Here is a 26333-nt window from a genome sequence, read left to right on the forward strand (position 1 = left end):
GTCTGTAAGCAAGGTTTGCTTGCATTAAGCTCTTGCACTCTTATCTTTGTGTTTGTTCACATTAGGTTCTGGCATTCATTTTTTAAGAAGAATGATGGGTATCTATCATGCAGAAAGCACAATTTGTGGAGGAAAAGCTTATTTGTTGGTTTCCTCTCCCCATGTAGATGCAATCTGCGGAGAGCCCCCTGCAGTTGCCAGTGCTGACATTGTGGCGGGGACAGCAGAGGTCTATCTGCCTGACGACGAGGTGCATTATGAGTGCCATGAAGGTTTTGAAATCTCTGGATCGCCTAATGTAACATGTCAAAATAAAGAGTGGTCAGAACCACCAACATGTGTAGGTAAGACCTGGCATTGCAGGTGATGATGATGATGATGATGATGATGATGATGATATTTTTTATTATTTATACTTCACCTATCTGGCTGGATTTCCCCAGCTACTCTGGGCGGCTTACAAGATATCTAAAAACAAAATAAAAGCATCAATCCTTAAAAACTTCCCTAAACAAGGCTGTCTTCAGATGCTTTCTAAATCTCAGATAGCTGTTTATTTCCTTGACATCTGATGGGAGGGCATTCCACAGGGCAGGTGCCACGACTGAGAAGGCCCTCTGCCTGGTTCCCTGTAACATCACATCTCGCTGTGAGGGAATTGCCACAAGGCCCTCAGAGCTGGACCTCAGTGTCCGAGCAGAACGATGGGTGTGGAGATGCTCCTTCAGGTATACTGGGTTCCTGATCTTCCTTCTGTGTGCCAAATATAAATGTGAAAAAGGAAGTGGAAGAAGCTGGAAAGAGATTACAAAATGCCTGGTGGCCAAGGCAGATATTTTATTTTTGAGTTAAAACTGGAGGCATGCTTTACTGTTACAGCCAAAGAAGTTTATTTTTAAAGTCCTAACAAGGAGAATTATCCACCTGTGTGAGTCCCTGTTTTCCATGTGCCCTCCTCTGAAGGCTGGCAATTTTGCCTCTGCACTGGGAAATACTGCATGAAAAAATGGTATCCCAGTGTTAAGACATGCCTCTTTCTAGTCAGCCTCAGATGGGGAAGGGCAGCAATAGAGCATGGAAACTGCCTCTCAGACTGTGCATTTGGGCTCAAAGAAGACTTGAATTGTATAGGAGAATTTCAATATTGTAATATACTAGCAGGGATCGAAGACGGGTTTTGTATGCACAATACACCACGTTCAATCCCTGGCATCTCCAGGTGGAGGCTAGGACAAACCACTGCCTGAACTCCTGTAGAGCTTCTACCAGTCCATATGGACCAGGGATGGGGAACCTGTGGCCCCCAGATGTTGTTGCACTTCCCATCATCTCTGACCATCAACCTTGCTGGCTGGGGATGATGGGAGATGTAGTCCAACAACATCTGGAGCGCCACAAGATCCCTGACACAGATAAAATTGATCTAGGTGGACCTCAGTGCTTTTTGTGTTCCAGGCAGCAGGGAAGAAGAGTTGCCATATGCACCTTGACTTACCCTTAAATGACCCAATACAGCTGCCATTTTCAGGGACTTTTCTTCCTGGACTCATTTACAAAAATTGTGTAGGTGGTTTCCCACGAGGCAAGACACAGTGATAACAACAAGAACCTTTATTGAACTAACAGAACTGGACAACAGGGGCAAAGGAACTGCTTACGTACATTTCTGAAGGCCTGGGCCACTCCCACTCCCAACGTGATTGGCTGCCTAAACTTCCAAGCTGTGAATTATGACTCAGAGTTTAAGGGCCAATGGCAGAGGCCTAAATCCTGAAATATTCTGTGATTGGATATCATGTATCGAATCAGAACATAGGGGCTCCGAATTCTTAGTCCAGACTCAAGCTCAGGTAAACACAGACCACTGAATACATAACAGAAAGCACACACTTTTGACCTCTAACTTTTATAGCTAAGAATGACAGCACTGGGGTTGCAAATAGCAGGCTTGAGGTTGCAACCCCACAAGCATGTGCTCTTTTCTCAGCTTCCCCCAGTGCAGGTTTACTCTGCGTCAAACAGGGCTCTTTCCTAAGTCCATGTGTTTATGGTTACAGCTGGGTAGATAGGAGCCTATACCCTCGATGGGGGTTGGAGACCAGCAATTCTCACAGTTAGGACAGTATCCTCTCTTATGACATCTGTTGTCCACTCTCAGAATGTTGGAACAAACTGGTAGGTGCTATTTTGTGGGAATAGAATGCATTTTCAAGGACTGAAGTTTTATCTCTCATTTCAGATGTAACATGCCCTCCCCCACCCCAGGTTTCTAATGGTCAGATTATGACTGCTCTCAAGCAAAGGTACTTGCCACTTGAGAAGGTGCGCTATCGCTGTCGCCAAGGATACAGCCTTTTGGGAGATTTTACAGTAAAGTGTGTGAACAAAGAATGGACAGAACCACCAAGATGCATAGGTATTTGGTGTCCAATTTTAAAAATACAGTGGTACCTCGGGTTACAGACATCTCGGGTTACAGACACTTCAGGTTACAGACTCCGCTAACCCAGAAGTAGTACCTTGGGTTTTTGAACTTTTCCTCAGGATGAGAAGAGAAATTGCGTGGTGGTGACAGTGGCAGTGTGGCAGCAGCGGGAGGCCCCATTAGCTAAAGTGGTACCTCAGGTTAAGAACAGTTTCAGGTTAAGAATGGACCACCGGAACGAATTAAGTTTGTGACCAGAGGTACCACTGTATTCTAAAAGAGAGGAATATAACATCCTTCCTTTTAAAAATAAAGTTGTATGTTAAATTTTGCACTGTGCGGATTCTTGCATAGTCTTGGACTGTCATATATTCTTTACCTTCTGCTAATCTCTGGGCTATGAAGAATATACCAGAGGGAGTCAAGACTGAAGTGTATACTATGGGAAAACCAACAATCTTCATCTAGAACGGGCCTGATGGAGATTCCTATGGGATTACTCAGTAGTTGGAGGTGGTAGTTTTCCTTCATTGACCAATCATCACGATTGTAATTGGGAAGAAATCCATGCAGACCAAATTGGTCTTACACAGCACAAGGTGGCTTGTGATGCTTATTTAAATCAATTTGAGCTATTTGCGATGTAATCATCTGTTCGTGGCACATGTTGATCTAGACTATGCCGATCTGTTTCCAGTCTCCCTCCCAGATGACTGTGATCCAGAGCAAAGGAGAGACTAGAAGTATTTTTGTCTCTTCCAGCACTAGTAGCCAGCGTCCCTTGAACTGTAATAAGTACAGAAGAACTGAGATATCTCAACCTTTCTATAATAAATTCAAGTAGTAGTAGTAATAATAATAATAATAATAATAATAATAATAATAATAATAATAATTTATTTATACCCCGCCCATCTGGCTGGGCCTCCCCAGCCACTCTGGGCGGCTTCCATAGAAACCAAAAATACAGTAAAATATCACACATTAAAAACTTCCCTAAACAGGGCTGCCTTCAGATCTCTTCTGAATGTCAGGTAGTTGTTTATCGCTTTGACATCTGCTGGAAGGGCGTTCCACAGGGCGGGCGCCACTACCGAGAAGGCCCTCTGCCTGGTTCCCTGTAGCTTTGCTTCTCGCAATGAGGGAACCGCCAGAAGGCCCTCGGTGCTGGACCTTAGCGTCCGGGCAGAACGATGGGGGTGGAGACGCTCCTTCAGGTATACTGGACCGAGGCCGTTTAGAATTTATAGTACTTGATGCATTCTCAAGACACACACGTGCCCTCTTGTTCTCTAGGAAATTGTTGAGTCAATTGTTCAGCTGGATTACTCAGCTCTAGATGACTGGGAGCTGCCTGTGTACCTTGAAGTATGCCATTTGAGGTGGTGAGAGTTGTGTTGTTATGTGTGTTGTGGATCATTTAGACATTCGTTCCACCATTTGGCTAACCCTTATAACCTCATAAGTAGGAATATTATGGTTTTTTACACCATCAATGCATAAGGTGCTTTAAAGCATAAGAGTGGGGGTGGAGAGGAGACAATGCAGAAAAATAAGAACAGGTCCGTTCCTGAAAGAGCTTACAAACTGAACTTTAGTAGACTGGAGAGGTAGGAACATAAACACAATACTGGATGAGACTAAAGATTCATCTACTGTGCTTTGCACAGTACCTAACGGGATGGCTTTGGAAAACCCACATGGAGGACAAAATCTGGACGGGGACAAGGCAAGAAAGAGAGAGATGAATAGGTCATCTTCAAATATGACTGCCCAAAATGATGGGGCGCACCCTGCCTCATCCCATCCTACTTCAGACATTGCTAAGCAGAAAGCCAAACGCTTCATGGCAAAGGCGGTTTTAGAACCAGTGGAATTAGCCCCATTCAACTGCAGCAAACTTAGTGCTTCAAGATGTTGATGGACTGTAACTCCCCTGACCATTCGCCATTCTCGGACTGATTGGAGTTGTAGTCCAGCAACATCTAGATAGCATCACACTGGCTACCCCCAAGTTGCATGTTTGGGGCAGGAGTTCCAGACATCAGAGGCAGAAAGGAGAAAACTAACAGAGGTGTTTATGGAAGCACAAGATATTAAGGCACCAGCATTTCATAAACTTCTATGCTTCTGCAGAATCAATTTTTACAAATAGATACTTGCAAGATACTGAAAGAGATTTTCAAAAACAGCAGAATATGATAAATTTTGATAGTGAAGAGCTGAGCAAAATTCAGAGGACACCTGCCGCCTCCTCCCAATGAGATCCATGTCAAAATAGGTTCTAGTTGTTTTAATGATTGGTCTGTTTGACCAACTAAGGAGGTGCTGGTAGAATGTCAGCCACACTTGAAGAGACAATAGAAAGACAATTTGTTCACTGATTATTTCACCAAGCAGATATACATAGCTCAATAAAACGTATATGAAAACTTTCCCCCCTTTTTAAATTACCGTATTTTTCGCCCCATAGGACGCACCGGCCCATAGGACGCGCCTAGTTTTTTTGGGGGGAAATAAAGGGAAAAAAATTATTTCCCCCCCAGGTGCGGGGCTGGGGCGGGGGAAGCCCAAGCTTCCCCCGACCCCAGCCCCCAGAACAGTCTGCTATCGCGCAGCTCTCCCACGGCTAGCGGAGCGCTGCGCGAGGCCCAAAGCTTGGGGCGTGCTGAGCTCAGTGCGCCCCAAGCTTCTGGGTGCCGGCAATCTCTCCGCTAGCCGTGGGAGAGCCGCTCGACTTCGCGCGGCTCTCCCATGGCTAGCGGAGGGCTGCGCTAAGTCCGAAGCTTGGGGCGTGCTGAGCTCAGCGCGCCCCAAGCTTCTGGGTGCAGGCAAGCTCTCTGCTAGCCGTGGGAGAGCTGCGTCTCCCACGCTAGCGGATAGCTTCCTGAAGCCTGGGGAGCGAGAGGGGTCGGTGCGCACCGACCCCCCTCACTCTCCAGGCTTCAGCGAAAGCCTGCATTCGCCCCATAGGACGCACACACATTTCCCCTTCATTTTTGGAGGGGAAAAAGTGCGTCCTATAGGGCGGAAAATACGGTAAATCTTTGCATGATACTTTTCTTTTTTCCTGATGTAGAAGCTGAATTCTAGAAATGCTTGTGTGCACAGCCATATGTGTAATCCTAATAAATGCCATGTAATAGATTCCTTTTTCTGTTTCAATGCATCACCACAGATGCTGCAGGAAAATGTGGTCCTCCACCTCCTCTTGAAAATGGAGAATTTCTGGACCTGGAAAAATCAGAATATATGCCAGGGGCATTTGTACAGTATAAGTGCGAAACTTTCTACAAACCACGAGGAAATCAATATGTACATTGTGTCAACGGGCATTGGACAGGTATACCAACATGCACAGGTACAGGAAATTTCTCTAAATCTTTGCTTTTTCTGTTTTATTGAAGGATATTCAATAAATTCAAAAACCTGTGACCTAGTGGCACCAGTGTGGTGTCAGCAGTTGGCATTGTTCTATATGTGTTTTTGCTTTACTACACACTTTTAGTTACCCTCCATCCCAGCTCCTCCCATGAACTACAGGTAGTTCTCTCATGAAGCAAAGCGAGCCACCCACCAAACTTTGGGTGCCTTTACTGATAATAGGCAGCCATGTGGGTCTTTCCCTTTGCAAGGTTTTCCTCCCAGACACTGACTTTCCACTTTCCTCACAGCAGTGAATCCAAATTCCCCTCAGTGCCTCTTCCTGCAAACAGCTGCATCAACAAACTATTAGATGGGCCTTAAGGTTAATCACATCTATAATGAGCCTTCAAACTTCACGTTGTAATGTTTTGGACCAAAATCAATAGTTTCAGAAGAACATTAACAATAACCACTTGTGGAGACCATATTGTTCTTTACCCCAGATAAGGCGAAGGGACAGGAGATATCGTACGGTTGTTGCATCTTCTGACAAAATTTGGGCTGTCATTACAGGCAATCCTCACACCTTGTTCTGCTGTTACTGAATGCCCTGATAGGCCTCAATAAAACATTCCTCCATGACTTGATCATGGATGAGGGGGCTGACCTGGTATCTTCCTCACCAGGAAGCCAGTCCACCTGGGAGCCAGGGTTGAGTTGTTCCTGCTGTTGGGCCAGAGAGACAGGGATCCTGTTGGTGTACTGTCCGATCTGATGTTCACCAGCCTCTCTGTTTAAGCTAGTGGAAATAATCTGGGGAGTTGTACTGGAGAATCCCCAAGCACTTCGTAGAATCATAGAATGGTAGAGTAGAAAGGGTCATCTAGTCTAAGCCCTCCAATTCAGGAATCTCAGCTAAACCATCCATGGCAGATGGCTATCCAACCTCTGCTTAAATACCTCAAGGAAGCAGAGTCCACAACCTCCCAAGGGAGGTGGAACAGCTCTTACTGTCCGAAAGTTTTTTCTGGTGTTTAGTCAGAATCTCCTTTCTTGTAACTTGAAGCCATTGGTTTGAGCCAGAACAGGAAAAAACCAGCTTGTTCCCTCTCCCATGTGACAGCCCTTGCGATATTTGTGCTTGGAGACTTCATTTACATGCCGAGGCTGCATAGTCTGGACTGACTCAAGGACCTCATAGCTACCATGACAACAGCCACATACTCCTATATAATGTATAATAATATTGGTATCAGACCCCAATTCAGAAAGCACCCAATTAAATGTGGACTGCTACTGATGGTTTCTTCACATTGGCTGAATCGCAACTCAGAAAATCTAACGCTTGTGACTCCCAATTGGTTTTAATGGGGAGAATATTCAAATTGCTATTTATTTATTTATTCATTTGACAGAAGCTTTACTTATTTTTCCTCAGAGGAGATCCACTGATGGGACCGCATCTCAATCTCAATTTATTTCAGTGGGTTTGACTGAGTAAGACTAACTTTGGACACAATCCGAAGGGCTGTTGGTTTTTGTTTTTCGTTTTGGTCAAGTAAATTCCTTGTTGTCAAATTAATCTCTTAGATGACACGATTTGTGCCTTTCTACAGTTCCTTGTGCAGCAAACGAAGAAGATATGAATCAAAACAATATACGGCTAAGGTGGAAATCCGCTTATAAAATCTATTCCGCAACTGGAGACAAGACAGAGTTTGCCTGCAAAAGGGGCTTTCAGAAAGATCCATATTCGCCTCCCTTCAGAGCCCCATGTAGAGAGGGCAGGTTGGATTACCCAAGATGTATACCTGTAGGTACATTGCAGTTAAAGCATAATAACAGAAAATTCAACACACATAGCTGTGATTTTTGTTAAGCTATAGAAAGCAATGTGCATTACAAAATAAATGTCTTTGAAATTTTCTTGGTCTACAGCAGATTTTCGATTTTTATCCATCTATACCCGTTTTTCTCATCTCCTCCCAGAGTTACTCTTCTTTGTTGTTCATCATCTCTTATTTTCTCCTCTCACCTTCCCTTTCTTTCACTGTTTTCTCCTTTCTCTTTCAAAGTCCTAGACAGAATTAAAATGAGAAAAAAGTAGTTCTGCTGCCACAAGTAAAGCCCAAATTAAGCCATGACACAATCCACCTTTGGGTATGAAATGCCACAAGTGTTTTAGCGCTTCCTTACTCAGCCTTTAGAATAAATTCACCAGAACCATTTAAACTTCAGTGCTCCTAAGCATCAGAATCGTCACATTGTGGAGTAAGCATCTCTTGTTGCTCTTTCACGCTGAATGAATGGATTCATAATATTACCCAGGAGAGTTCCATAATTCTCATTCTCTCTCTCTCTCTCTCTCTCTCTCTCTCTCTCTCTCTCTCTCTCACACACACACACACACACACACATGCACACCAAAAATCTCAGCTGGTGTCATAAATACAACAGCAGTAGTCTTTGCGGTGCAACACTGAGTCTGTATTAGCACCTGATTTCTGACTGGTTTTTCAAGTCCCTGCGACGGGGTGAGCTCTCGTTGCTCGGTCCCTGCTCCTGCCAACCTAGCAGTTCGAAAGCACGTCAAAGTGCAAGTAGATAAATAGGTACCACTCCGGCGGGAAGGTAAACGGCGTTTCTGTGCGCTGGTCTGGTTTCAGCAGAAGCAGCTTAGCCATGCTGGCCACATGACCCAGAAAAACTGTCTGCAGACAAACGCCAGCTCCCTCGGCCTATAGAACAAGAAGAGCACTGCAACCCCAGAGTCATCCATGACTGGACTTAACTGTCAGGGGTCCTTTACCTTTTTTTTTTTAAACTTGGGTTGAGTCCAACCCTTTAAATTGGTGTTAAAGTTTACCTATCAATATCAAAAATGTTTGCCTAACAAGGCATATTTTGTACATGTGGAATGTTATTTTTAATGCCATCACTCACGGAAAATGATGTTTGACCTTTTATTGTAACACAGATAATTGGGAAAGTACTAATGGCAGCAATGATAGTGCAATGGGATTATCAGTGTCTGTTGAGTGACTCTAGACAAAAAAATTGAAACCATCTTATAATTATTACATAGTGTTACTTGCATATGGAACCAGTTTAATATAACAAATTAATCAAAGACTCTTAGCAGGTATCTGCACAAAGGATAATTATGTATGTATGTAACCTTACATTTTCATTGCTTACTTTCTATTTAACAGCGACAGCAAAAGTAATTGGAAGAAGCATACAGAAGACATTTTTAACCAGCACCTGATCTTCAAAATTCATTGATGATTTATTTTTAATATTATCAAATCAAGCTACTTCTTCACAAACACCAATAGATTTCCCCATGGATTATATGCATGGATCATGGACCTAAAATTGGAATTGCTCACTGGAAGGACATGTCTTGAAGCTGAGGCTCCAATACTTTGACCACCTCATGAGAAGAGAAGACTCCCTGGAAAAGACCCTGATGTTAGGAAAGATTGAGGGCACAAGGAGAAGGGGACGATGGAGGACGAGATGGTTGGACAGTGTTCTCGAAGCTACCAGCAGGAGTTTGACCAAACTGCAACAGGCAGTGGAAGACAGGAGTGCCTCGCGTGCTCTGGTCCATGGGGTCACGAAGAGTTGGACATGACTAAACGACTAAACAACAACAATAATTAATATACCGTTAAAAAATGAGCTTTTGGGGGGTTGCCCTGAGTTGTTCAGCTTTTGGAAGCCATTGCCTGGAGGGTTTTTTTTGGGGGGGTGCCAAGACTTGCAGAGCTTTTGGGGAGGCTTGGATCACTGTTGTTTTTTTGGGAGGGAAACACACGGATTATAAACACTTCCTATGGCACACGGAGCAGAAGCAACACATGGTCTCAACAATCGCAGGCAGCAACCAATCACACAAACTACAGCCGCTGACTATCTCCTGCTCGCTGCAAAAAATCCCGCCAATCGCGCGCGGGGGGGGGGGAGGCAGGAAGACACCTGCTTGGTGGCCGATAGACAGTCTCTAAGCTGCTGTGGGAGCCACGCACTTGAGGGATCGGTTTACGCACGAGGAAATGTGGGGGGAAGTGGCTGCCCAATTTGAGAACCCCAAACAACAGCACTGCTGGCGCAATGACTCATGCCATATCTTTGCCACCGCTAGTATAGGATATCAGTTCATGTCAACACCATTTCACATTTTTTGAAAAAAAAAATCTGTTCATGCTAAACAAACCATTTTGCGTCCAAAATTTGCCAGTGTATTTCAAGTCTCATTTTTCCTAATAATGAACTAGGTGACCCCGTTCCTATCAGTTTGGCAGAGGAATGTTGATCACCCATAGACAGAAGAATGACTACAGCTCATTTCCTACATTCCAAAGCCACTTTTCACTCACACAAGTCACAAAGCATCTTACAAACAATAAATAACAATCACAGAATGGAACATCACAATTACAACATAAAACAAATAAAATAATTAACAAACCATCAGTAAAACAGTAAAACAATTAAAAACCATCAGTGAAGCAATGCCCGCAGGTCACGGATTTCGCCCAAATCCCAAAAGTGTGTGATTCACTCAAAAATGGTGCCAAACACCTGCAAATTGCCCCCTGCAAGGTTTTTTGGTGCAAACGCCGCGCTTCCAGGTAGGCTGAAAAATGAGCCCTCGGCGCCCAGGCCGAGGGGTCATGGTTTTCACCAAAATACTGACGTTTTTCCGTAGGCTAAAGTACCGAGGGCTGATTTTTTTGGCCTATGATAAAATGCACTTTTTGCACCACCATAACTTGCAGGGGAGAATTTGCAACATCTTGGTACCATTTTTGAGACAATTGGATAACATCAGATTTTTGGTGAAATTGTGAACTTTTTCAAAAAAATATTTTTCCACGGGTTAAGGCTTTGAGGGCTAGCTTTTTGAGACAATTGAATGACATCTGATTTTTCATGAAATTATGACACTGCAGGTAAGGGATTTTTTCGGAAAAAATTATGACCGCATAGGTTAAGGTGTTGAGGGCTGATATTTTTTGTCTATAATAAAAAGCCTTCTGTTTCTACCTCCAAACTTTGCAGGGGAGAATTTGCAACTGTTTGGCAGGCAAGATCCCTACTGGTCTTTTCAAAGGCTTTATTATTGGTGCAAAAACATTTACAGTGCAGAATGTCTCAATTCCACGTCTTGCTCAGTCACTAGCAGAATCTGAGAGTGGGCGGTCCTTAAACTTTCCCCAGCAGAGTAGTCTCTTGACCCCCATCCGACGCCTCCCCTCTCTGCGCGTAAACCTACTGTGCAGAGAGGGCATGGCTAAAGGGGGACCTGCATCCCCCCCACACTTGGCTCATGCACAGTGTCTTGGCTCTCTCTTGCATCCTCCGAGCCCTGCATCCCTTCCCCACTAGAGGCGGGACTTCCCTCCTCCGCGGAGGAAGTGCTGCTTCTCACGATCTTGGGAGGCTCCCTGTAACCCAGCTGCCCTTCCACCTCTCGCCTCTGAGCTGATGGCAGTTCCCTGACACATATCATCCTTAATTTCCCCTCCATTTTTCCTCCCTCCCCCCTCCCTCCCACACAAAGCCCCACCCCGACTTCCCTCAGTTCCAGGAGTCTTTGGTTTCTCTGTAAATGCTGTTCTCTGCATGTTACAAATTTGTAAAGATCCTCAAATTGTTTGACTTATTATTGTCAATAAAAAGTTTGTGAATGTTTACTCGAAATCTGCCAAGGAGTCCAATTCACTTTGTTGCCTCTTCAAATACTTTGTAAAGGGTCCCCATTCATCTTTAAAGTCACAGTTATCCTTGTTCCATAGCTTATGTGTCAACTTTGCCTGTTCTGCATAATCCATCAGTTTTCCTTGCCATGATTTTTAGTTGGCATTTCTTCAGTCTTCCATCCTTGTGCTATTAGGACTTTTGCGGTCGTTGTCGCATACATGAAGATATTTTTCAGCTTTTTTGGCAGGTCTTTCCCTACAATCCCTAACAAAAATGCTTCAGGTTTGTTTTTGTTTTTTTGACAAATGTTAGATGGAACATTTTCTTCAATTTGTTATATATCATTTCCCAAATATTTTTATTTTCATTACAGTCGCACCACATATGTTAAAATGTCCCTTCCTTTTCCTTACACTTCCAACATATATTTGAACTACTTTTGTACATTTTCCCTAACTGCACTGGTGTCACATACCATTTGTACATCATCTTCATGTAACTCTCCTTCAACAGGGAACAGTCTGTAAGTTTTAAATCAATTTTCCATAATTTTTCCCAATCTTCCATCATAATGTTGTAACCTATATATTTTGCCCATTTAATCATGACTGATTTTACCTCTTCATCTTTCGTCTCCCATTCTAATAGTATGCTGTATGAAGCCTTCAGTAATTTCACTTTCCCTTCAATCAATTCCATTTGAAACCAGTTTTTTTTTTTTAAAGCAAACAGATGGCAAGTTATTACATCCGCATTGTTCCTGGGAATTTACTTGGCAGGAACTTGTTTTTTCTACGTGACTGTTTGTGCTTTGAGTCCACTCAAGTGAGTGGGATAGATTCACCCTTTCTTCTTTCATGGAATAAAGCTCAATGCAACCTTTAATTATCCATATTATAATTCCTTTAGAACGACCCATTGCCACCACTGCCTCCACTGTGTGCCCTGCAACATCTGGCACTGGCAGAGAAGTGGTGCCTGCCAGGCCATCTTAAGCATATTTGGCGCTGTGGTGCAAGTGATGTTCTTGGCGCCTCTCCCCCTCCCCGTCCTCCTGGGCAGCTCAAGGCTCGCTTGCCACGCGGGCTTCCTCAGCAGTCCCGCTACTGCCACGGGGCGGGCAGGAGGGAGAAGGGCGCCATGTAGTTTTGCGTGCCACCACCACCACCTCCTCTCCCAGGCAGGAAGCGAGAGAGCACAGCTGGCCGTAGGAAGAGCAGCCGCCACCCAGCATGTCCCGGACTCCCACTGCTGGGTGCCACTGATGGGCGGGTGCCCTGGCGCAGGATGCCACTAATCCTAATGGATAAGATGGCCCTTGTGCCTCCATTGGTGCCAATTTCAAGTGGAAGCCTGCCAATTTCAGGTGAGGTTTCACCCGAAATGGATGCAATCTCACCCCAAATTGGCTTCAGTGCTGGTGGAGCTGAGCTGGCTCTGCCTAGTAGTGCACATTGCTGTTTTGTTGTTGTTTAGTCGTGTCCGACTTTTCGTGACCCCATAGACCAGAGCATGCCAGGCACTCCTGTCTTCCACTGCCTCCCGCAATTTGGTCAAACTCATGCTGGTAGCTTCAAGAACATTGTCCAACCATCTTGTCCTCTGTCGTCCCCTTCTCCTTGTGCCCTCCATCTTTCCCAACATCAGGGTCTTTTCCAGGGAGTCTTCTCTTCTCATGAGGTGGCCAAAGTATTGGAGTCTCAGCTTCAGGATCTGTCCTTCCAGTGAGCACTCAGGACTGATTTCCTTCAGAATGGATAGGTTTGATCTTCTTGCAGTCCATGGGACTCTCAAGAGTCTCCTCCAGCACCATAATTCAAAAGCATCAATTCTTCGGCGATCAGCCTTCCTTATGGTCTAGCTCTCACATCCATACATCACTACTGGGGAAACCATAGCTTTAACTATACGGACCTTTGTTGGCAAGGTGATGTCTCTGCTTTTTAAGCTGCTGTCTAGGTTTGTCATTGCTTTTCTCCCAAGAAGCAGGCGTCTTTTAATTTCCTGGCTGCTGTACAGCTAAAAGGGCTTTCTGAGAAGTTTGCAACTTGCTAAGAAAGGTTTGTTGCTGTTCCGCCTAACTACCATCATCACACCAAGTGCTGTGCCAATGCAAATCTTTCGCAAACACTCCTTGTTGGTTTAAAAGTTCATGTTCCCCATTCCAGTAATCCTTCCTCATCTCATGGCACAGAGCCATGAACCACCAGTGATTTTTTTTTTGCAAGGACAGTCATTAGAAAAATTAGTTGTAGAAAGTGAGTATTCTGTGGCCTGGAGCAACAAGCAGCGCTATGGAAAGCTGGCTGGTCTCCGTTCTTCCATTTCTTCTGTGGACATGCTGTACTTCCCAAAATGGTGAGCCCACACTTTTTAATGTATGAAAAGCTCAACAGTATACTTAGCAGTAATGATTTTATTAATATATCAACTTGTAAACGCCCTCCCATCAGATGTCAAAGAGATAAACAACTATCTGACATTTAGAAGACATCTGAAGGCAGCCCTGTTTAGGGAGGTTTTTAATGTGTGACATTTTAATTTATTTTCAATCTTTGTTGGAAGCTGCCCAGAGTGGCCGGGGAAACCCAGCCAGATGGGCAGGGTACAAATAATAAAAAATTATTATTATTATTATTATTATTATTATTATTATTATTATTATTATTATTATTATATTGTAAATGGCAGAACATTTCAGCCTTATAAATACTTATACTTGAGGATTACCAATATAGATGGTTATTTTGAAAAATATTGGATTTAAGATGCATTTATTTAACACATTTTTAATGTGTCTTTCAGAGTTCCAACCTTCAAAATATGTTTTACCAGTTATAGTTAGTTCAAAAACTATAAGGCTATAACAGATAAATATTAAATAACATCTAAACGTTAACATAACATTAAAATGATAGCATCAGCTTATTTTTTTTTAAAAAAGGGAAACATTTGACTTGTGTTTGGTTTCAAAGTACAGCTTTATTTATTTACTGTCAGGCTTCAGGGAATTGGCTTCCTCCCCCATGGCTGTAGAGAAGCAGAACAAAGGAAAAGGATTCTTCTTACTAGTTAGAAACTTTAGTAATCACAGCAAGAGAACTAAGAACCCATCTCCTAGTAATAGTGGTGCTCCCAATTAAATAGCCCACCCCCTTTGGTCCCTATGAACACAAGTCACTTCTACGTCTGGTAATCTGAGCTTGTCCCCTCTGTGCTTTCTGTTCTGTGACTTTCTGAGCCCTTCTAGCTGTGGGGAGGGCGGTGGAGGAATGCCGTCTAGAGACTGTGAATCTGTTAACCCTCTCCCTTCCAGTGTTCCTTCTCCTAGGTGTTCACCATCCAGTATATCCCAGCTTCTGCCTTCTGAACTATGCCCCTCTGCAAACCACTGTTCCCAATCTATACTGTCCTCCTGGGAAAATTCAGGATCTGGATCAGGAGCGGGGGGCAGGGGGCATGAGGAGGCTCCCACCATTCCTCCTCGGTGCAGTCCTCCACAGCACGGTCCCTGACATTTACTGTGCTTTCAGGAAAATGGGAGAATGTTGATATTGATGGTAAATATAATTGCAGTTTGTGAAGAACCACCTGACATTGATTTTGGGGAAATGATAAGTGATGAGAAGGCCAGATACCTGGAGGGTGACAGAACACAATACAAGTGCAACCCTGGATATGTCTTGGAAGGCACTGAATGGATAACATGTCGTGGGCAAAAGTGGACACCTGCACCCAGGTGTTTGGGTAAGGAGGCATCTTGACTTTCAATATTGCAAACTCTAAATCAAAATGTGGGGTGTCCATCATAGCCTCTGGAAACCCAACTGCATGCAAAGTTGCTTTCTCCATGTTTGAGGACTTAAACACTCTGTCAAGAATTGGGAACTGCTGGCCTTCTGGATTGTTGTTGGACAGCAACTCCCATCATGATATGAGGTATAATTCAATAATATTTGAGGGGTCACAGATACCTCATCTTTACACTGTGTGGCTACTTTAATTCTGCTAGTATGGATCAATGGATTTGCATAATTGGGCAGAATGCTGTAATTTGAGGAAACTAGAGAATTCACATTCTGGATCAGAGTTATTTAGTGCAAACATCAATAGCCAGAGTTGCCATATTGTTTGAGAGTTCGACTAGATCTGAATTCACATCTCCAGTATGGAATCAAGGTGTCATTTTGGGTCAGTTTGCATCTTTGAGCTCTTGCTCCTTTTCTCAAGACTGTGAGGGGGAAAAGAAAAGAAGGGTCACAATCCAATGACATACAGGCTATAATCCTATACCCATCCCAAGGATTAAGCCCATTGCACTGAATGGGAGTTACTTCTGAAGTGCATCTATAGGATGGTGCTATTAAATACATCCCCATACATTTCAGTGGGTGGCAAGTTAGAGACTATTTTTACTCCAATGTTGACCTTAATGGGTTTTTTCCAGTACTTAAATGGAAGTTGACAGAAACCACAATGAATGACTGAGTGGGTGCAGCAAACGAGTCTGTCCCTATTGTGTTTCCTCATGTGTTTACATCCTCCTGTTTTGAACATGTAAAGACAGCTACATATATGAGGTAACCTTGCAGCACAAAGAGGGCAAATGGAATAGGACATACAGAGAAATGAGTCCCAGTGATGATCCCCGCCTCCCCTCCCTTTCTTTCTTTTAGCACCTTGTGGTATCACAAAACAACAGCTAGACGCAAAAGACCTGCTCCTGCCTGGGAAGCGAAGACGGTCCCAGGTGATTCAGCATAACCAGTTCTTGCAGTTCCTGTGCAAGGAAGGACATGTCATCACAGCTCCTTCAGTCAGGAAGTGTATCGATGGGCACTTGGATTTGCCATTGTGTATCTCTGGTAAACATGATGTTCATATTGAAAAATTCCGCCATGGTTATTTAAATGTTCAAATGGTCTATAACTACCTCGCTTTCCAGTTCAAAAGCGAAAGCTTCCAGTGCTGTCTTTCTCATTGGTTCAGAGAGTCTCCAAATTATCTGAGTTGCTGCAGGGCGCCAGTGCTTGTTCTCTGTCCAGTGGATCATAGCTTGATTCTGCTAGAAATCTAGTTTTTATTCATACGGCACTTGCACACAAGAACGATGTTAATCTGGGACCAGAGGTGGTGTGTCCAATTTTGCCACCTGAGGTGAAAAGGGAATGTGTAGTCCCCTGACTCCCCACTGCACTGCACCCCTAACTTCCGCTGCTGTCAAAATGCCTCCCTCTTGCAAACGTAGCGAGAGCCATAGGTTTCCACAAGATATCCCCACTCATCTTCTCCACCCCAGGGTAAGGAAGACAAGCAGCCATACTGTCTGCAAGAACTCAGCCAGAGTCAGGGCACTGTGCAAGGTGTTGCCACTAGTCTTTTCCAACCATAGAGTGGAGAAGACAAAGGGCAACACCACGTCTTGAAATTCTTCCTTCAAAGCTTTGTATTCTGAGGGAATCAATTTGCAGCCAGGAGCTGATTACCTTGGTTGCATTATTTAGATGCCATGCGATTGCATCTGAGTTGGAACTGGCTTTTCCTCTGTTTCAAATACAGTGGTACCTCAGCTTACAACCACCTTGGATTACAAACACTTTGGGTTGCAGACTCCGCTACACCGGAAGTAGTACCTCGGGTTAAGAACTTTACCTCAGGATGAGAACAGAAATTGCACAGTGGCACGCGGTGGCAGTGGGAGGCCCCATTAGCTAAAGTGGTACCTCAGGTTAAGAATGGTTTCAGGTTAAGAACGAACCTCCAGAACGAATTAAGTTCATAACCAGAGGTACCACTGTATCTCAAGAGAGAGAGAAATACTCCATCTCGACATGCCTGATTTGAACAAAGGGATTTCAAAGTCCTTCATTTTTGACCTTTGGTAACTGTACTAAGTCACTGTTCTTATCACTTTATTATTTACCAGAAATGGGGGGAAACTGTAGTCACACACCCACTATTGAGAATGGAGACATAATCACCTTATCACAGAAGCAATATGCATCTGGCTCTTCAGTGGAATTCAAATGCCAAAAATATTATGCCATGGAAGGAGAAAATAGAACTTTTTGTAACAATGGGAACTGGACAAAAGTGCCCATTTGTCTAGGTAAGAACTCCCCCCCCCCCTCTGTTTTGATAGCAATTCCATCTTCTGGGATGCACATAGGGTTGCTTCATTAATTTCTTTTATATGTGATATATTTGGGAAAGGTTTAAATAATTGTTTCTCCTTAGTAAAGCACCACCATGAAGCATGTGAAATATGGAGAGGGACAATCCTAGTTCATATCTTGCTTTCAGGCAATACCTTTAGCATGCTAGTATCCTCTCAGCAGGGACGCGGGTGGCGCTGTGGGTAAAACCTCAGCACCTAGGACTTGCCGATCGCATGGTCGGCGGTTCGAATCCCCGCGGCGGGGTGAGCTCCCATCATTCGGTCCCAGCTCCTGCCCACCTAGCAGTTCGAAAGCACCCTTAAGTGCAAGTAGATAAATAGGTACTGCTTTATAGCGGAAAGGTAAACAGCGTTTCCGTGTGCTCCTCTGGTGCCGGCTCGCCAGAGCAGCTTCGTCATGCTGGCCACGTGACCCGGAAGTGTCTACAGACAGCGCTGGCTCCTGGCCTATTGAGTGAGATGAGCGCACAACCCTAGAGTCTGTCAAGACTCGGGCAGGGGTACCTTTACCTTTATCCTCTCAGCTTCTGTCCCCATTCTGTAAAATATAGGTACTAATAATATGAAAACTAGTTGCTGAACAACGTTTCCAAGCACAATTCAAAGTGTTGGTGTTGACCTTTAAAGTTCTAAACGGTCTTGGCCAAGTATACCTGAAGGAGCGCCTCCACCCCCATAATTTAGCCTGGACACTGGTTCCCTCACTGTGAGAAGCGAAGTTACAGGGAACCAGGCAGAGGGCCTTTTTGGTAGTGGCGCCTGCCCTGTGGAATGCCTTCCCATCAGATTCAAGGAAATAAACAGCTATCTGACTTCTAGAAGACATCTGAAGGCAGCCCTGTTTAGGGAACTTCTTAATTTATGATGTTTTATTGTGTTTTTAATTTTCTGTTGGGAGCCACCCAGAGTGGCTGAGGGAACCCAGACGGATGGGTGGGGTATAAATAAATCATCATCATCATCATCATCATCATCTTTTGAAGTACTTTGGAAACTTAACAAGCACAGTGTCTGTGATTGGGAGAACCTTTGGCCTTCCAGATGTTATTTGACTTCAACTCCCATCATCTCTAGTCAACACGGTCAAGGATGATGGGAGTTGTAGTCCAACAATATCTGGAGGGCCACAGCTTCCCCATCCTTGCACTATATGAATGCCAAAAACGAGTTCATCCCTTGGAAAATAATGCCATTACTAAACCACTTAAGTGGTGTGGTAGTATCAGTGATAGGAGGAGAGAAGAATCAGAACTTTATTAGCAAAGCCAACAGGCCACAGCTATACAAGAATTAAAAATAAAATAAAATAAACATAAAAGGGGATAAAAACAAACAAAAAGAGGTCCGTCAGATGAACACGTCTGTCACTCAGATGGTGGCCCTCAATTTCACAGCTCTCTCGATGTACCTTGCGACCTTCTCTGTTGTCTGACTGTCCGTATCAGAAAAGAGAAAGAACAGTATAATGTCTTGTGGACGGCCGGGGTTGGGGAGAATGAGTGGAGTAATAATCTCATTCCTTAGGTCTTTATAAAGGGGGCAGGATAGGAGGACGTGGGACACTGTTTCCGTGTTACCATCTCTACATGGGCAGAGTCGTTTTTCAAATGGAGTCTTTTGGTAACGACCTTCGAGTACGGCAGAAGGAAGAACATCCCATCTAGCCAATGTAAAGGCGCGTCTGTATTTTGGGATGGTTAATTTAGACAAATATGAAGCTGGGAAATCAAAGTGGGCAGGGGGAAAGTAAGTATACCATGGACACATTTTCTTTAAGATAGTCAGGTTGTTTTGCCGTTCAATGTCTTTCAGGCGCTGGCCTATTAGGCTCTTTGCTTTAATAAGGCCCATTGATAGTAGGGATTGTGAATGCAGACCGCATGTAAGGAGTTTTTGATGCACAGTTTTGAACCACATGCTTTTATGAGGGTCTTGCATTACTAGAGGCAGTAGACCGGGTGGATTTAGATTAAGGCGAAGCCAATAGTTGAGTGTTCTTTGCCAGGTCTGAGTTTCTACCGATGGGAGGCAGGCCTCGAGTCGTAAAGCTGCGTTTGGGACACAGGAGGGGACACCGAATATCTGCCTTAGGAATTTAGACTGTACAGTTTCAAGACTTGAGCAGTGGTTCCCCGTCCAGATTTGTGCCCCATACAGTAACTGCGCCAGAGGTTTTGCCTGAAAGACTTCAAGGGCTGCTGGAAAATATCTGCCCCCCTTCGTGTAAAAGAAGCGCGACAGCATCTTAATACTTTGAGCTGCTTTTTCTTTGGCATATTTTTGATGGACATCCCAGGACCCGGTTGACTGGAAGACGATACCCAGATATTTAAAGGCTTTAACCTGTTCGATTGTCTGGTTATCCATCCTCCAGCTATACTGTCTGCATTTCCTTCCAAAAACCATGATTTTGGTTTTCTGATAGTTTATTACCAGTTGCTCTCTCCTACAGTATGCTGAAAATTCACCTATGAGCCTATTTAAGCCTATTCTTGTTCGAGATAGGAGTATCGCATCATCAGCATACAAAAGCACGGATATTGGTTTGTCAGCCAGTTTGGGGGCATGGAAGTCCGGAGATGACAAACAGTTAACCATATCATTGATGTAAAAGTTGAATAGAACTGGGGCCAGGATGCAACCTTGCTTGACCCCCTTGCTGACAGGAACTGGTCCTATAAGATGGCCATTTAACGAAGTTCTTACATGCAACACCGTGTCTTTATATAAACAGCTGATCAAAAATAATAGTCTTTTATCTATACTTGATGCGCTCAATTTGTCCCAGAGTCTTGCACGTGGAATTGAATCGAAGGCAGCCTTTAGATCGATAAAGGCTGCGTATAGCACCCCACGGGATTTTTTTGGCATATTTGTCAATTAGGTAGGCTAGGGTGAAGCAATGGTCCATGGTGGATCTGCCTTGCCTGAAACCCGCCTGCTCTTCCGCTAGAATAGCTTCAGTTTCCAGCCAGCTGGTTAGCTTAATGTAAAGATGTTTAGCATATAGTTTGCTGGGTATAGGCAGAAGGCTGATTGGTCTATAACTCGCCGGGTCTGGCAAAGGTCCTTTTTTATAGATTGGAATAACTATTGCCTCTGTCCAGCCATCTGGAAGTAGACCCGTTGAGTCAATCCAGGTAAATAGAGATGCCAACAGGGGGGCCCACCAGCCGATGTTAGACTTCAGAAGTTCGGCAGGGATATAATCGTTCCCTGGGGCCTTATTGTTCTTTAATTGTGCGATTAGGTTCTCAACTTCCTTTGCAGTTACTGGTGGCCAATGAGGTAGGTCCTCCAATTGGATGCGTAGTTTATAATGTTGGACTTCCTGGTCATGAAACAAGGATTGAAAATGACGCAACCACTCCATTGGTTCCACTGTACAGATGGAATTGGTGCGCTCCTGGTCCAGTAGACCAGATATGGTTCGCCAAAAGCAAGTAGTATCTTTCTCGTGCGATGCCTTAACCAAGCTTTGCCATGCGGCTCGTTCAGCTTCCAATTTCTTTCTCCTTAATAATTGTTTGTAGGACCGTCTCACATAAATATAATCATTAAGTAGGGTGGCAGTCCCTAATTTCCTATATCTCTGGTAGGCTGTTCTCGTTTGTCTCCTTGTTTGCCTGCACTCCAGGTCAAACCAGCTAGCACCGTCCTTTGCCCTCTTTGTGGCGGAGCTGTGTATCGCTGTTGTTAAGTGGGGTTTCAGTCTTTCCAAAAGTAATTTGAAGCATTCCATGATCGCGTCTACTGAATTGCCTGTCACAATAGCGGATCGAATAAGCTTTAACTCTGCTGACTGAAGGAGGAGGGTTAGATTTTCATTCAATATTGGGGACCATTTGAGTCTTTTGGGAGCAAGTATACCCAAGTTTACAGAGGGTATATATTGTGGCTCGGCAATAGAATAGTCAAAAAGCCGACCTGCAAGCTCTAGAGTTAGAGGTAGGTGGTCACTCAGAGTATTGTGGCCTACTTGGAACTTCCTCACAAAGCTGTAGGCAAATCTTGAGATTAGAATATAGTCTATGACGCTTCCCCCTGCCTTAGAAAAATGGGTATATTCCCCGGGGCGATCCCCCTCTGTGTTGCCGTTTAATATCAGCAGTTCCCTCCGTCTGGCAGCCTGCACTAAGCAGAGACCTGAAGAATTGCTTCTACTATCTTTGGACAGTCGTGTCGCACCAATATCCGTCTGTTCTTCAGGGTCCATAAATAGGTTGAAATGAGTGTATAGACTGTTGTCATCTGTTCCTATACGAGCGTTGAAATCTCCACACACAATAGTCAGGGCAGACGGGTAAGTAGATTCAAGAGGTTCTAAAAACGCCTCTAGTTCAGCCCATGAAGCCTTGACAACAGGGTTTTTTTGGCCTGGGGGAATATAGACATTGACCAGCAGAAGAGTAGTTCTCTTGAGGTTAAGTAAAGCGGCTGTTGCTAAGGAATTGCAGCTGGGTAGGGCTGTTAGAGAATGCGCCAGCTCCGTGGAAATGAAACAAGCTAGGCCGCCACTAGATCTGCCGCCCTTTGGTCAGTGATAGGAGGTCTTAGTGCTGTTTCCTGACCAGTAAGACTTCTTAGCAATGATACTTCAAAGAGGCACCTTAGCAGAAGCAGAAGAGGAGTTTTACTTGGCCAGGCCTGGTAGACTACTTGCAATAGCCTGGCAGATCAGATTCTGCCTGCAGGCCATAGGTTCTCACATGACTTTAATGATAATTCTGCAAATGCTGTTTGTGTGTGTGTGAGAGAGAATTTGTTGCTTTTTTCAAATGCACTGGAATGTCAAAAAATTGACTTGTGTTCCCAAGACTGATGTATATAAAATCTTCCTTTTTGTTTAAGTTTTCCAATATGGCAAATACATACTCTGGTTGCCTTCATGAACAGAATCTATTTTCATTCTCATCACAGAGCCCTGTGGAATCTCAATGGCTGAAATGGAAAGCAAGAAAGTTGAGGTGGTCGGGCAATCGGATGAGCATCGTTTTCAAAACTTATATGTACAACGTGGTACTTCTGTTGAGCTTGCCTGTAAACCAGGGCATGCTCCTGCAGCAAATTATTCCCCGTCTGCTTTTGTAATCTGGTGCAATGGAGAAGCAATTGTGTATCCTGAATGTGAAGGTAATTCAATGTGGCATTATTTTTAAAATAACAAAATTTATATACTGCTTGAAAAATCTCTCTTTTTTTTTAGATATTTTTTTTATTTAAGAAAAATACACATTTCACACTATGTTACATATATATATATATACATGTAAGAAAAAATCCATCAAAAAAAAAGAAGAAGAAAAGAAAGAAAAGAAAAGAAGAAGCAAAAAGCAAAGAAAGAAAAAAGACACACAATACATGAACACTTACAAAAAAAAACTTCCGTTCAACTCGGTCTTGGATTATATATCCTTATATTACTTCTGCAGTATTACTGAAAAATTGCATTATACATCGAAGGTTTTAGTTATCGTCTACTGATAAATTATTAATTCCCATGATAGTCTCAAAATAATTTAAGAATTTAGTCCATTCGTCTTTGTATTTAACTGTATTGTTTTGTCTTATTTTTTGTGTTAATCTCGCTAATTCGATATATTGGTATAACCTCATTTGCCACTCTCCGATCGTAGGTAAGTCAGGGGATTTCCATTTTTGCGCTATTAAAATCCTCGCTGCGACCATGGCATATTGAAAAAAGGTTTGATCTATTTTTTTTTATTTCATCGCCAATCATACCTAAAAGAAACAATTCGGGGATTTTTGGGAAATTATACTTCAAGATTTTTTTCAATTCGTTATAAACTTGTCCCCAAAATTCCTTCACTACATCACAGGTCCACCAGATATGGTAAAAAGTCCCAATCTTATCTCTGCATCTCCAGCAGGTATTATCAACAGTTTTATACATCTTTCCTAACTTTGCTGGAGTCAAGTACCAGCGGTACATCATTTTCTCTAGATTTTCATGAAGGGTTGCACATGCTGTGAATTTTATACCTTTCCTCCAGAGTGTCTGCCATTTATTATATTCAATATTATGACCAAGATCTCTGTCCCATTTCACCATCACTCCCTTCACCAGATCCTCCTTGGTATCCCATTCCAATAATTGTTTGTACGTTTTGGAGAGGAGTTTGTCATTACTCTCTAAAATTTCCACCTGGAACCTTGATTTTTTTTCGTTCATCCCCAATTTCTTATGCTCACCCCATAATGCATTAATCTGGTGGAAATGAAGCCATTCTTTTATCTTGCCTTTCAACTCCTCATAGGGCTTCACCTTCCATCCTTCTTCTGTCTTTACTAAGAGATCCTCATACGTACATCTTTCACCTGACATATTTATTTTTTTAATTTTGATGATATCCATTGGGGAGAGCCACCACGGGGTACCTTTTTCGATCATTTTTTTATACCTGTTCCACACTTCTAATAATGAACCTCTAACTATATGGTTAGAAAAACCTCTGTGGACCTCCCCTTTCTCCTGCCAAAGGTAGGCATGCCACCCATACCTAATATCGAAACCCTCCAAATCTAATAAATCTGTGTTTCTAAGGGTGGCCCATTCCTTTATCCAGCATATGCAGGCTGCCTCATAGTAAAGCCTAATATTCGGGACTGCGAAACCACCTCTCTCTCTTGAATCTGTTAAGTATTTAAACTTTATTCTGGCTCTCTTCCCCTGCCATATAAACTTGGTCAGGGTTTTTTGCCAATTCCTGAAGAGGGAGGTACCTTTGATTATCGGAATGTTTTGAAACAAGAACAGTAGTCTCGGAAGAATACACATCTTAATCGCAGCCATCCTCCCTGTCCATGAAAGTTTCAGTCTATGCCAGGTGTCTAAGTCTTTTTTAATTCCCTGCCAGACCTTATTATAATTATCTTCAACCAGATTTATATTTTTTGGTGAAAGCCAAATTCCCAAGTATTTTACTTTATTCACAATTTTGATACCAATCTTATTTTCCAGCTGGGTTTTATCTTGTTCAGCCAAATTCTTTATTAAAATTTTTGTTTTTTTCCTATTTAATCTAAATCCAGACAGTCTGCCAAAATCCTCCAATAGCTCTACCACCCTACTGGCGCTATCCACTGGATTCTCCAAGGTCAGGACTAGATCATCAGCGTACGCCTTCAGCTTAAACTCTTTCTTCCCGATTCTTATCCCCCTCACGTTTACTGCCTCTCTTATTCTATTTGCGGGGATCACATACAGTCATCACATACAGCTCCCAAGTTAAAACAGTACAACGCATCATCAGAGATCTACAACCTCTCCTGGACAATGACAGTTCTCTTTCTCAAGCTCTGGGAGGAAGACCTTTCATTGCCTACAGACAGCCACCCAATCTTAAACAACTCCTAACCCACAATAATACTACAACCAGACTTAACACAGACACTGGAACCAGAGCCTGCAATAAACCCAGATGCCAACTTTGCTGCCACATACACCCGGACAACACCATTACTGGCCCCAACAACATCACACATACCATCTCGGGACTATTTAATTGCTCATCGTCTAACATTGTGTATGCCATCAAATGCCAACAGTGTCCTTCAGCTCTCTATATTGGACAAACAGGCCAAACCTTACGCCAAAGAATAAACGGACATAAATCTGACATCAAGAATCACAGAACAGAGAAACCAGTAGGAGAACACTTCAATCTCCCAGGACATTCTATACAAGATCTCAAAGTAGCTGTTTTACTACAAAGGAATTTCAGAAATAGACTGGAAAGAGAAGCTGCTGAATTACAACTCATTACCAAACTTAAAACCATGAAAAGACCTGGGCTGAACAAAGACATTGGATTCTTATCTCACTATACATAACTAAACCATTTCTCACCTTCCCACCCCTTGCCTTTTCCTGTAAGACCTATTACAGTCGTTAAGAGTCGTCAAGAGGCTCTCTCAGCTATCTGCCTATCTCCCATTCCCACCACCCTTCTGAGTAACACCCCTCCCCACCTTCTCACTATATAGAAGGATCTGGCAACTCTGTTTCAGTGTATCTGAAGAAGTGTGCATGCACACGAAAGCTCATACCAAGAACTAACTCAGTTGGTCTTTAAGGTGCTACTGGAAGGAAATTTTTTATCTTATTCTATTTGCAATTACTTCCAATACCTCACTACTCCTTTTTTTTTATTTACTTCCGAATTAATAAACTCTACTCCGAGTTTTTTATTCACCAGGATATGTTTGTGTTTCTTAGCAATATGAGTTTCCTGAAAGCAGATTACGTCATAATTCTTGTTTTTCAAAACTTTCTCAATTTTATTCCTTTTAACTTTCTCGTTCAACCCATTTACATTCCAGGATAAAAATTTTAATGTATGTGTTATTGTTTACCTTTATCTGTTTCCGTACCTTTGGCCGGGGTCACAAACTATAATCTACCGCCTTTGTTTCCTGAGAGCTCCCCCTCCTCTGCCGTCTCCACTCCCACTACGGCCTCATCGTCATCCTCGTCTGTTTCCACTACCCCCTCCCCCACTCCTCTCTCCTCCTCCTGTCTACTCCTTATCTCCCCTTCCTCCTCCTCCTCTCTAGTCCTTGGTCTGTTCTCTGCCTTTCCCAAGTCTTTTTCATATCTTCTCAAAAACTTCTCTGCCTCCTGTGTGTCCA

At 43.4% G+C, this 26333-nt stretch overlaps 1 protein-coding gene across 10 annotated transcripts in view; it reads left to right on the forward strand.

The window, feature by feature from the left end:
- Nucleotides 1-26333, forward strand: part of LOC308587016 (complement factor H-like) — a 93679-nt gene that overhangs the window by 36746 nt on the left and 30600 nt on the right. For 5 of the 10 annotated variants that reach the window (XM_081194301.1, XM_081194300.1, XM_081194304.1 and 2 more), the window contains exons 14-16: nt 168-344; nt 2240-2416; nt 5604-5786. The exons of 1 other annotated variant lie outside the window; for it this stretch is intronic. In XM_081194301.1, coding sequence (XP_081050427.1) covers nt 168-344; nt 2240-2416; nt 5604-5786 — 537 coding nt within the window. Of the gene's footprint in view, nt 1-167; nt 345-2239; nt 2417-5603; nt 5787-7407; nt 7605-9003; nt 9169-26333 lie in introns of those variants that run through there. 4 more of the 10 variants (XM_081194307.1, XM_081194299.1, XM_081194302.1 and 1 more) reach the window with 4 other exon arrangements.

This window comes from Podarcis bocagei (genome assembly GCF_964188305.1).
Source record: "Podarcis bocagei genome assembly, chromosome: 5".
NCBI lineage: Eukaryota > Metazoa > Chordata > Lepidosauria > Squamata > Lacertidae > Podarcis > Podarcis bocagei.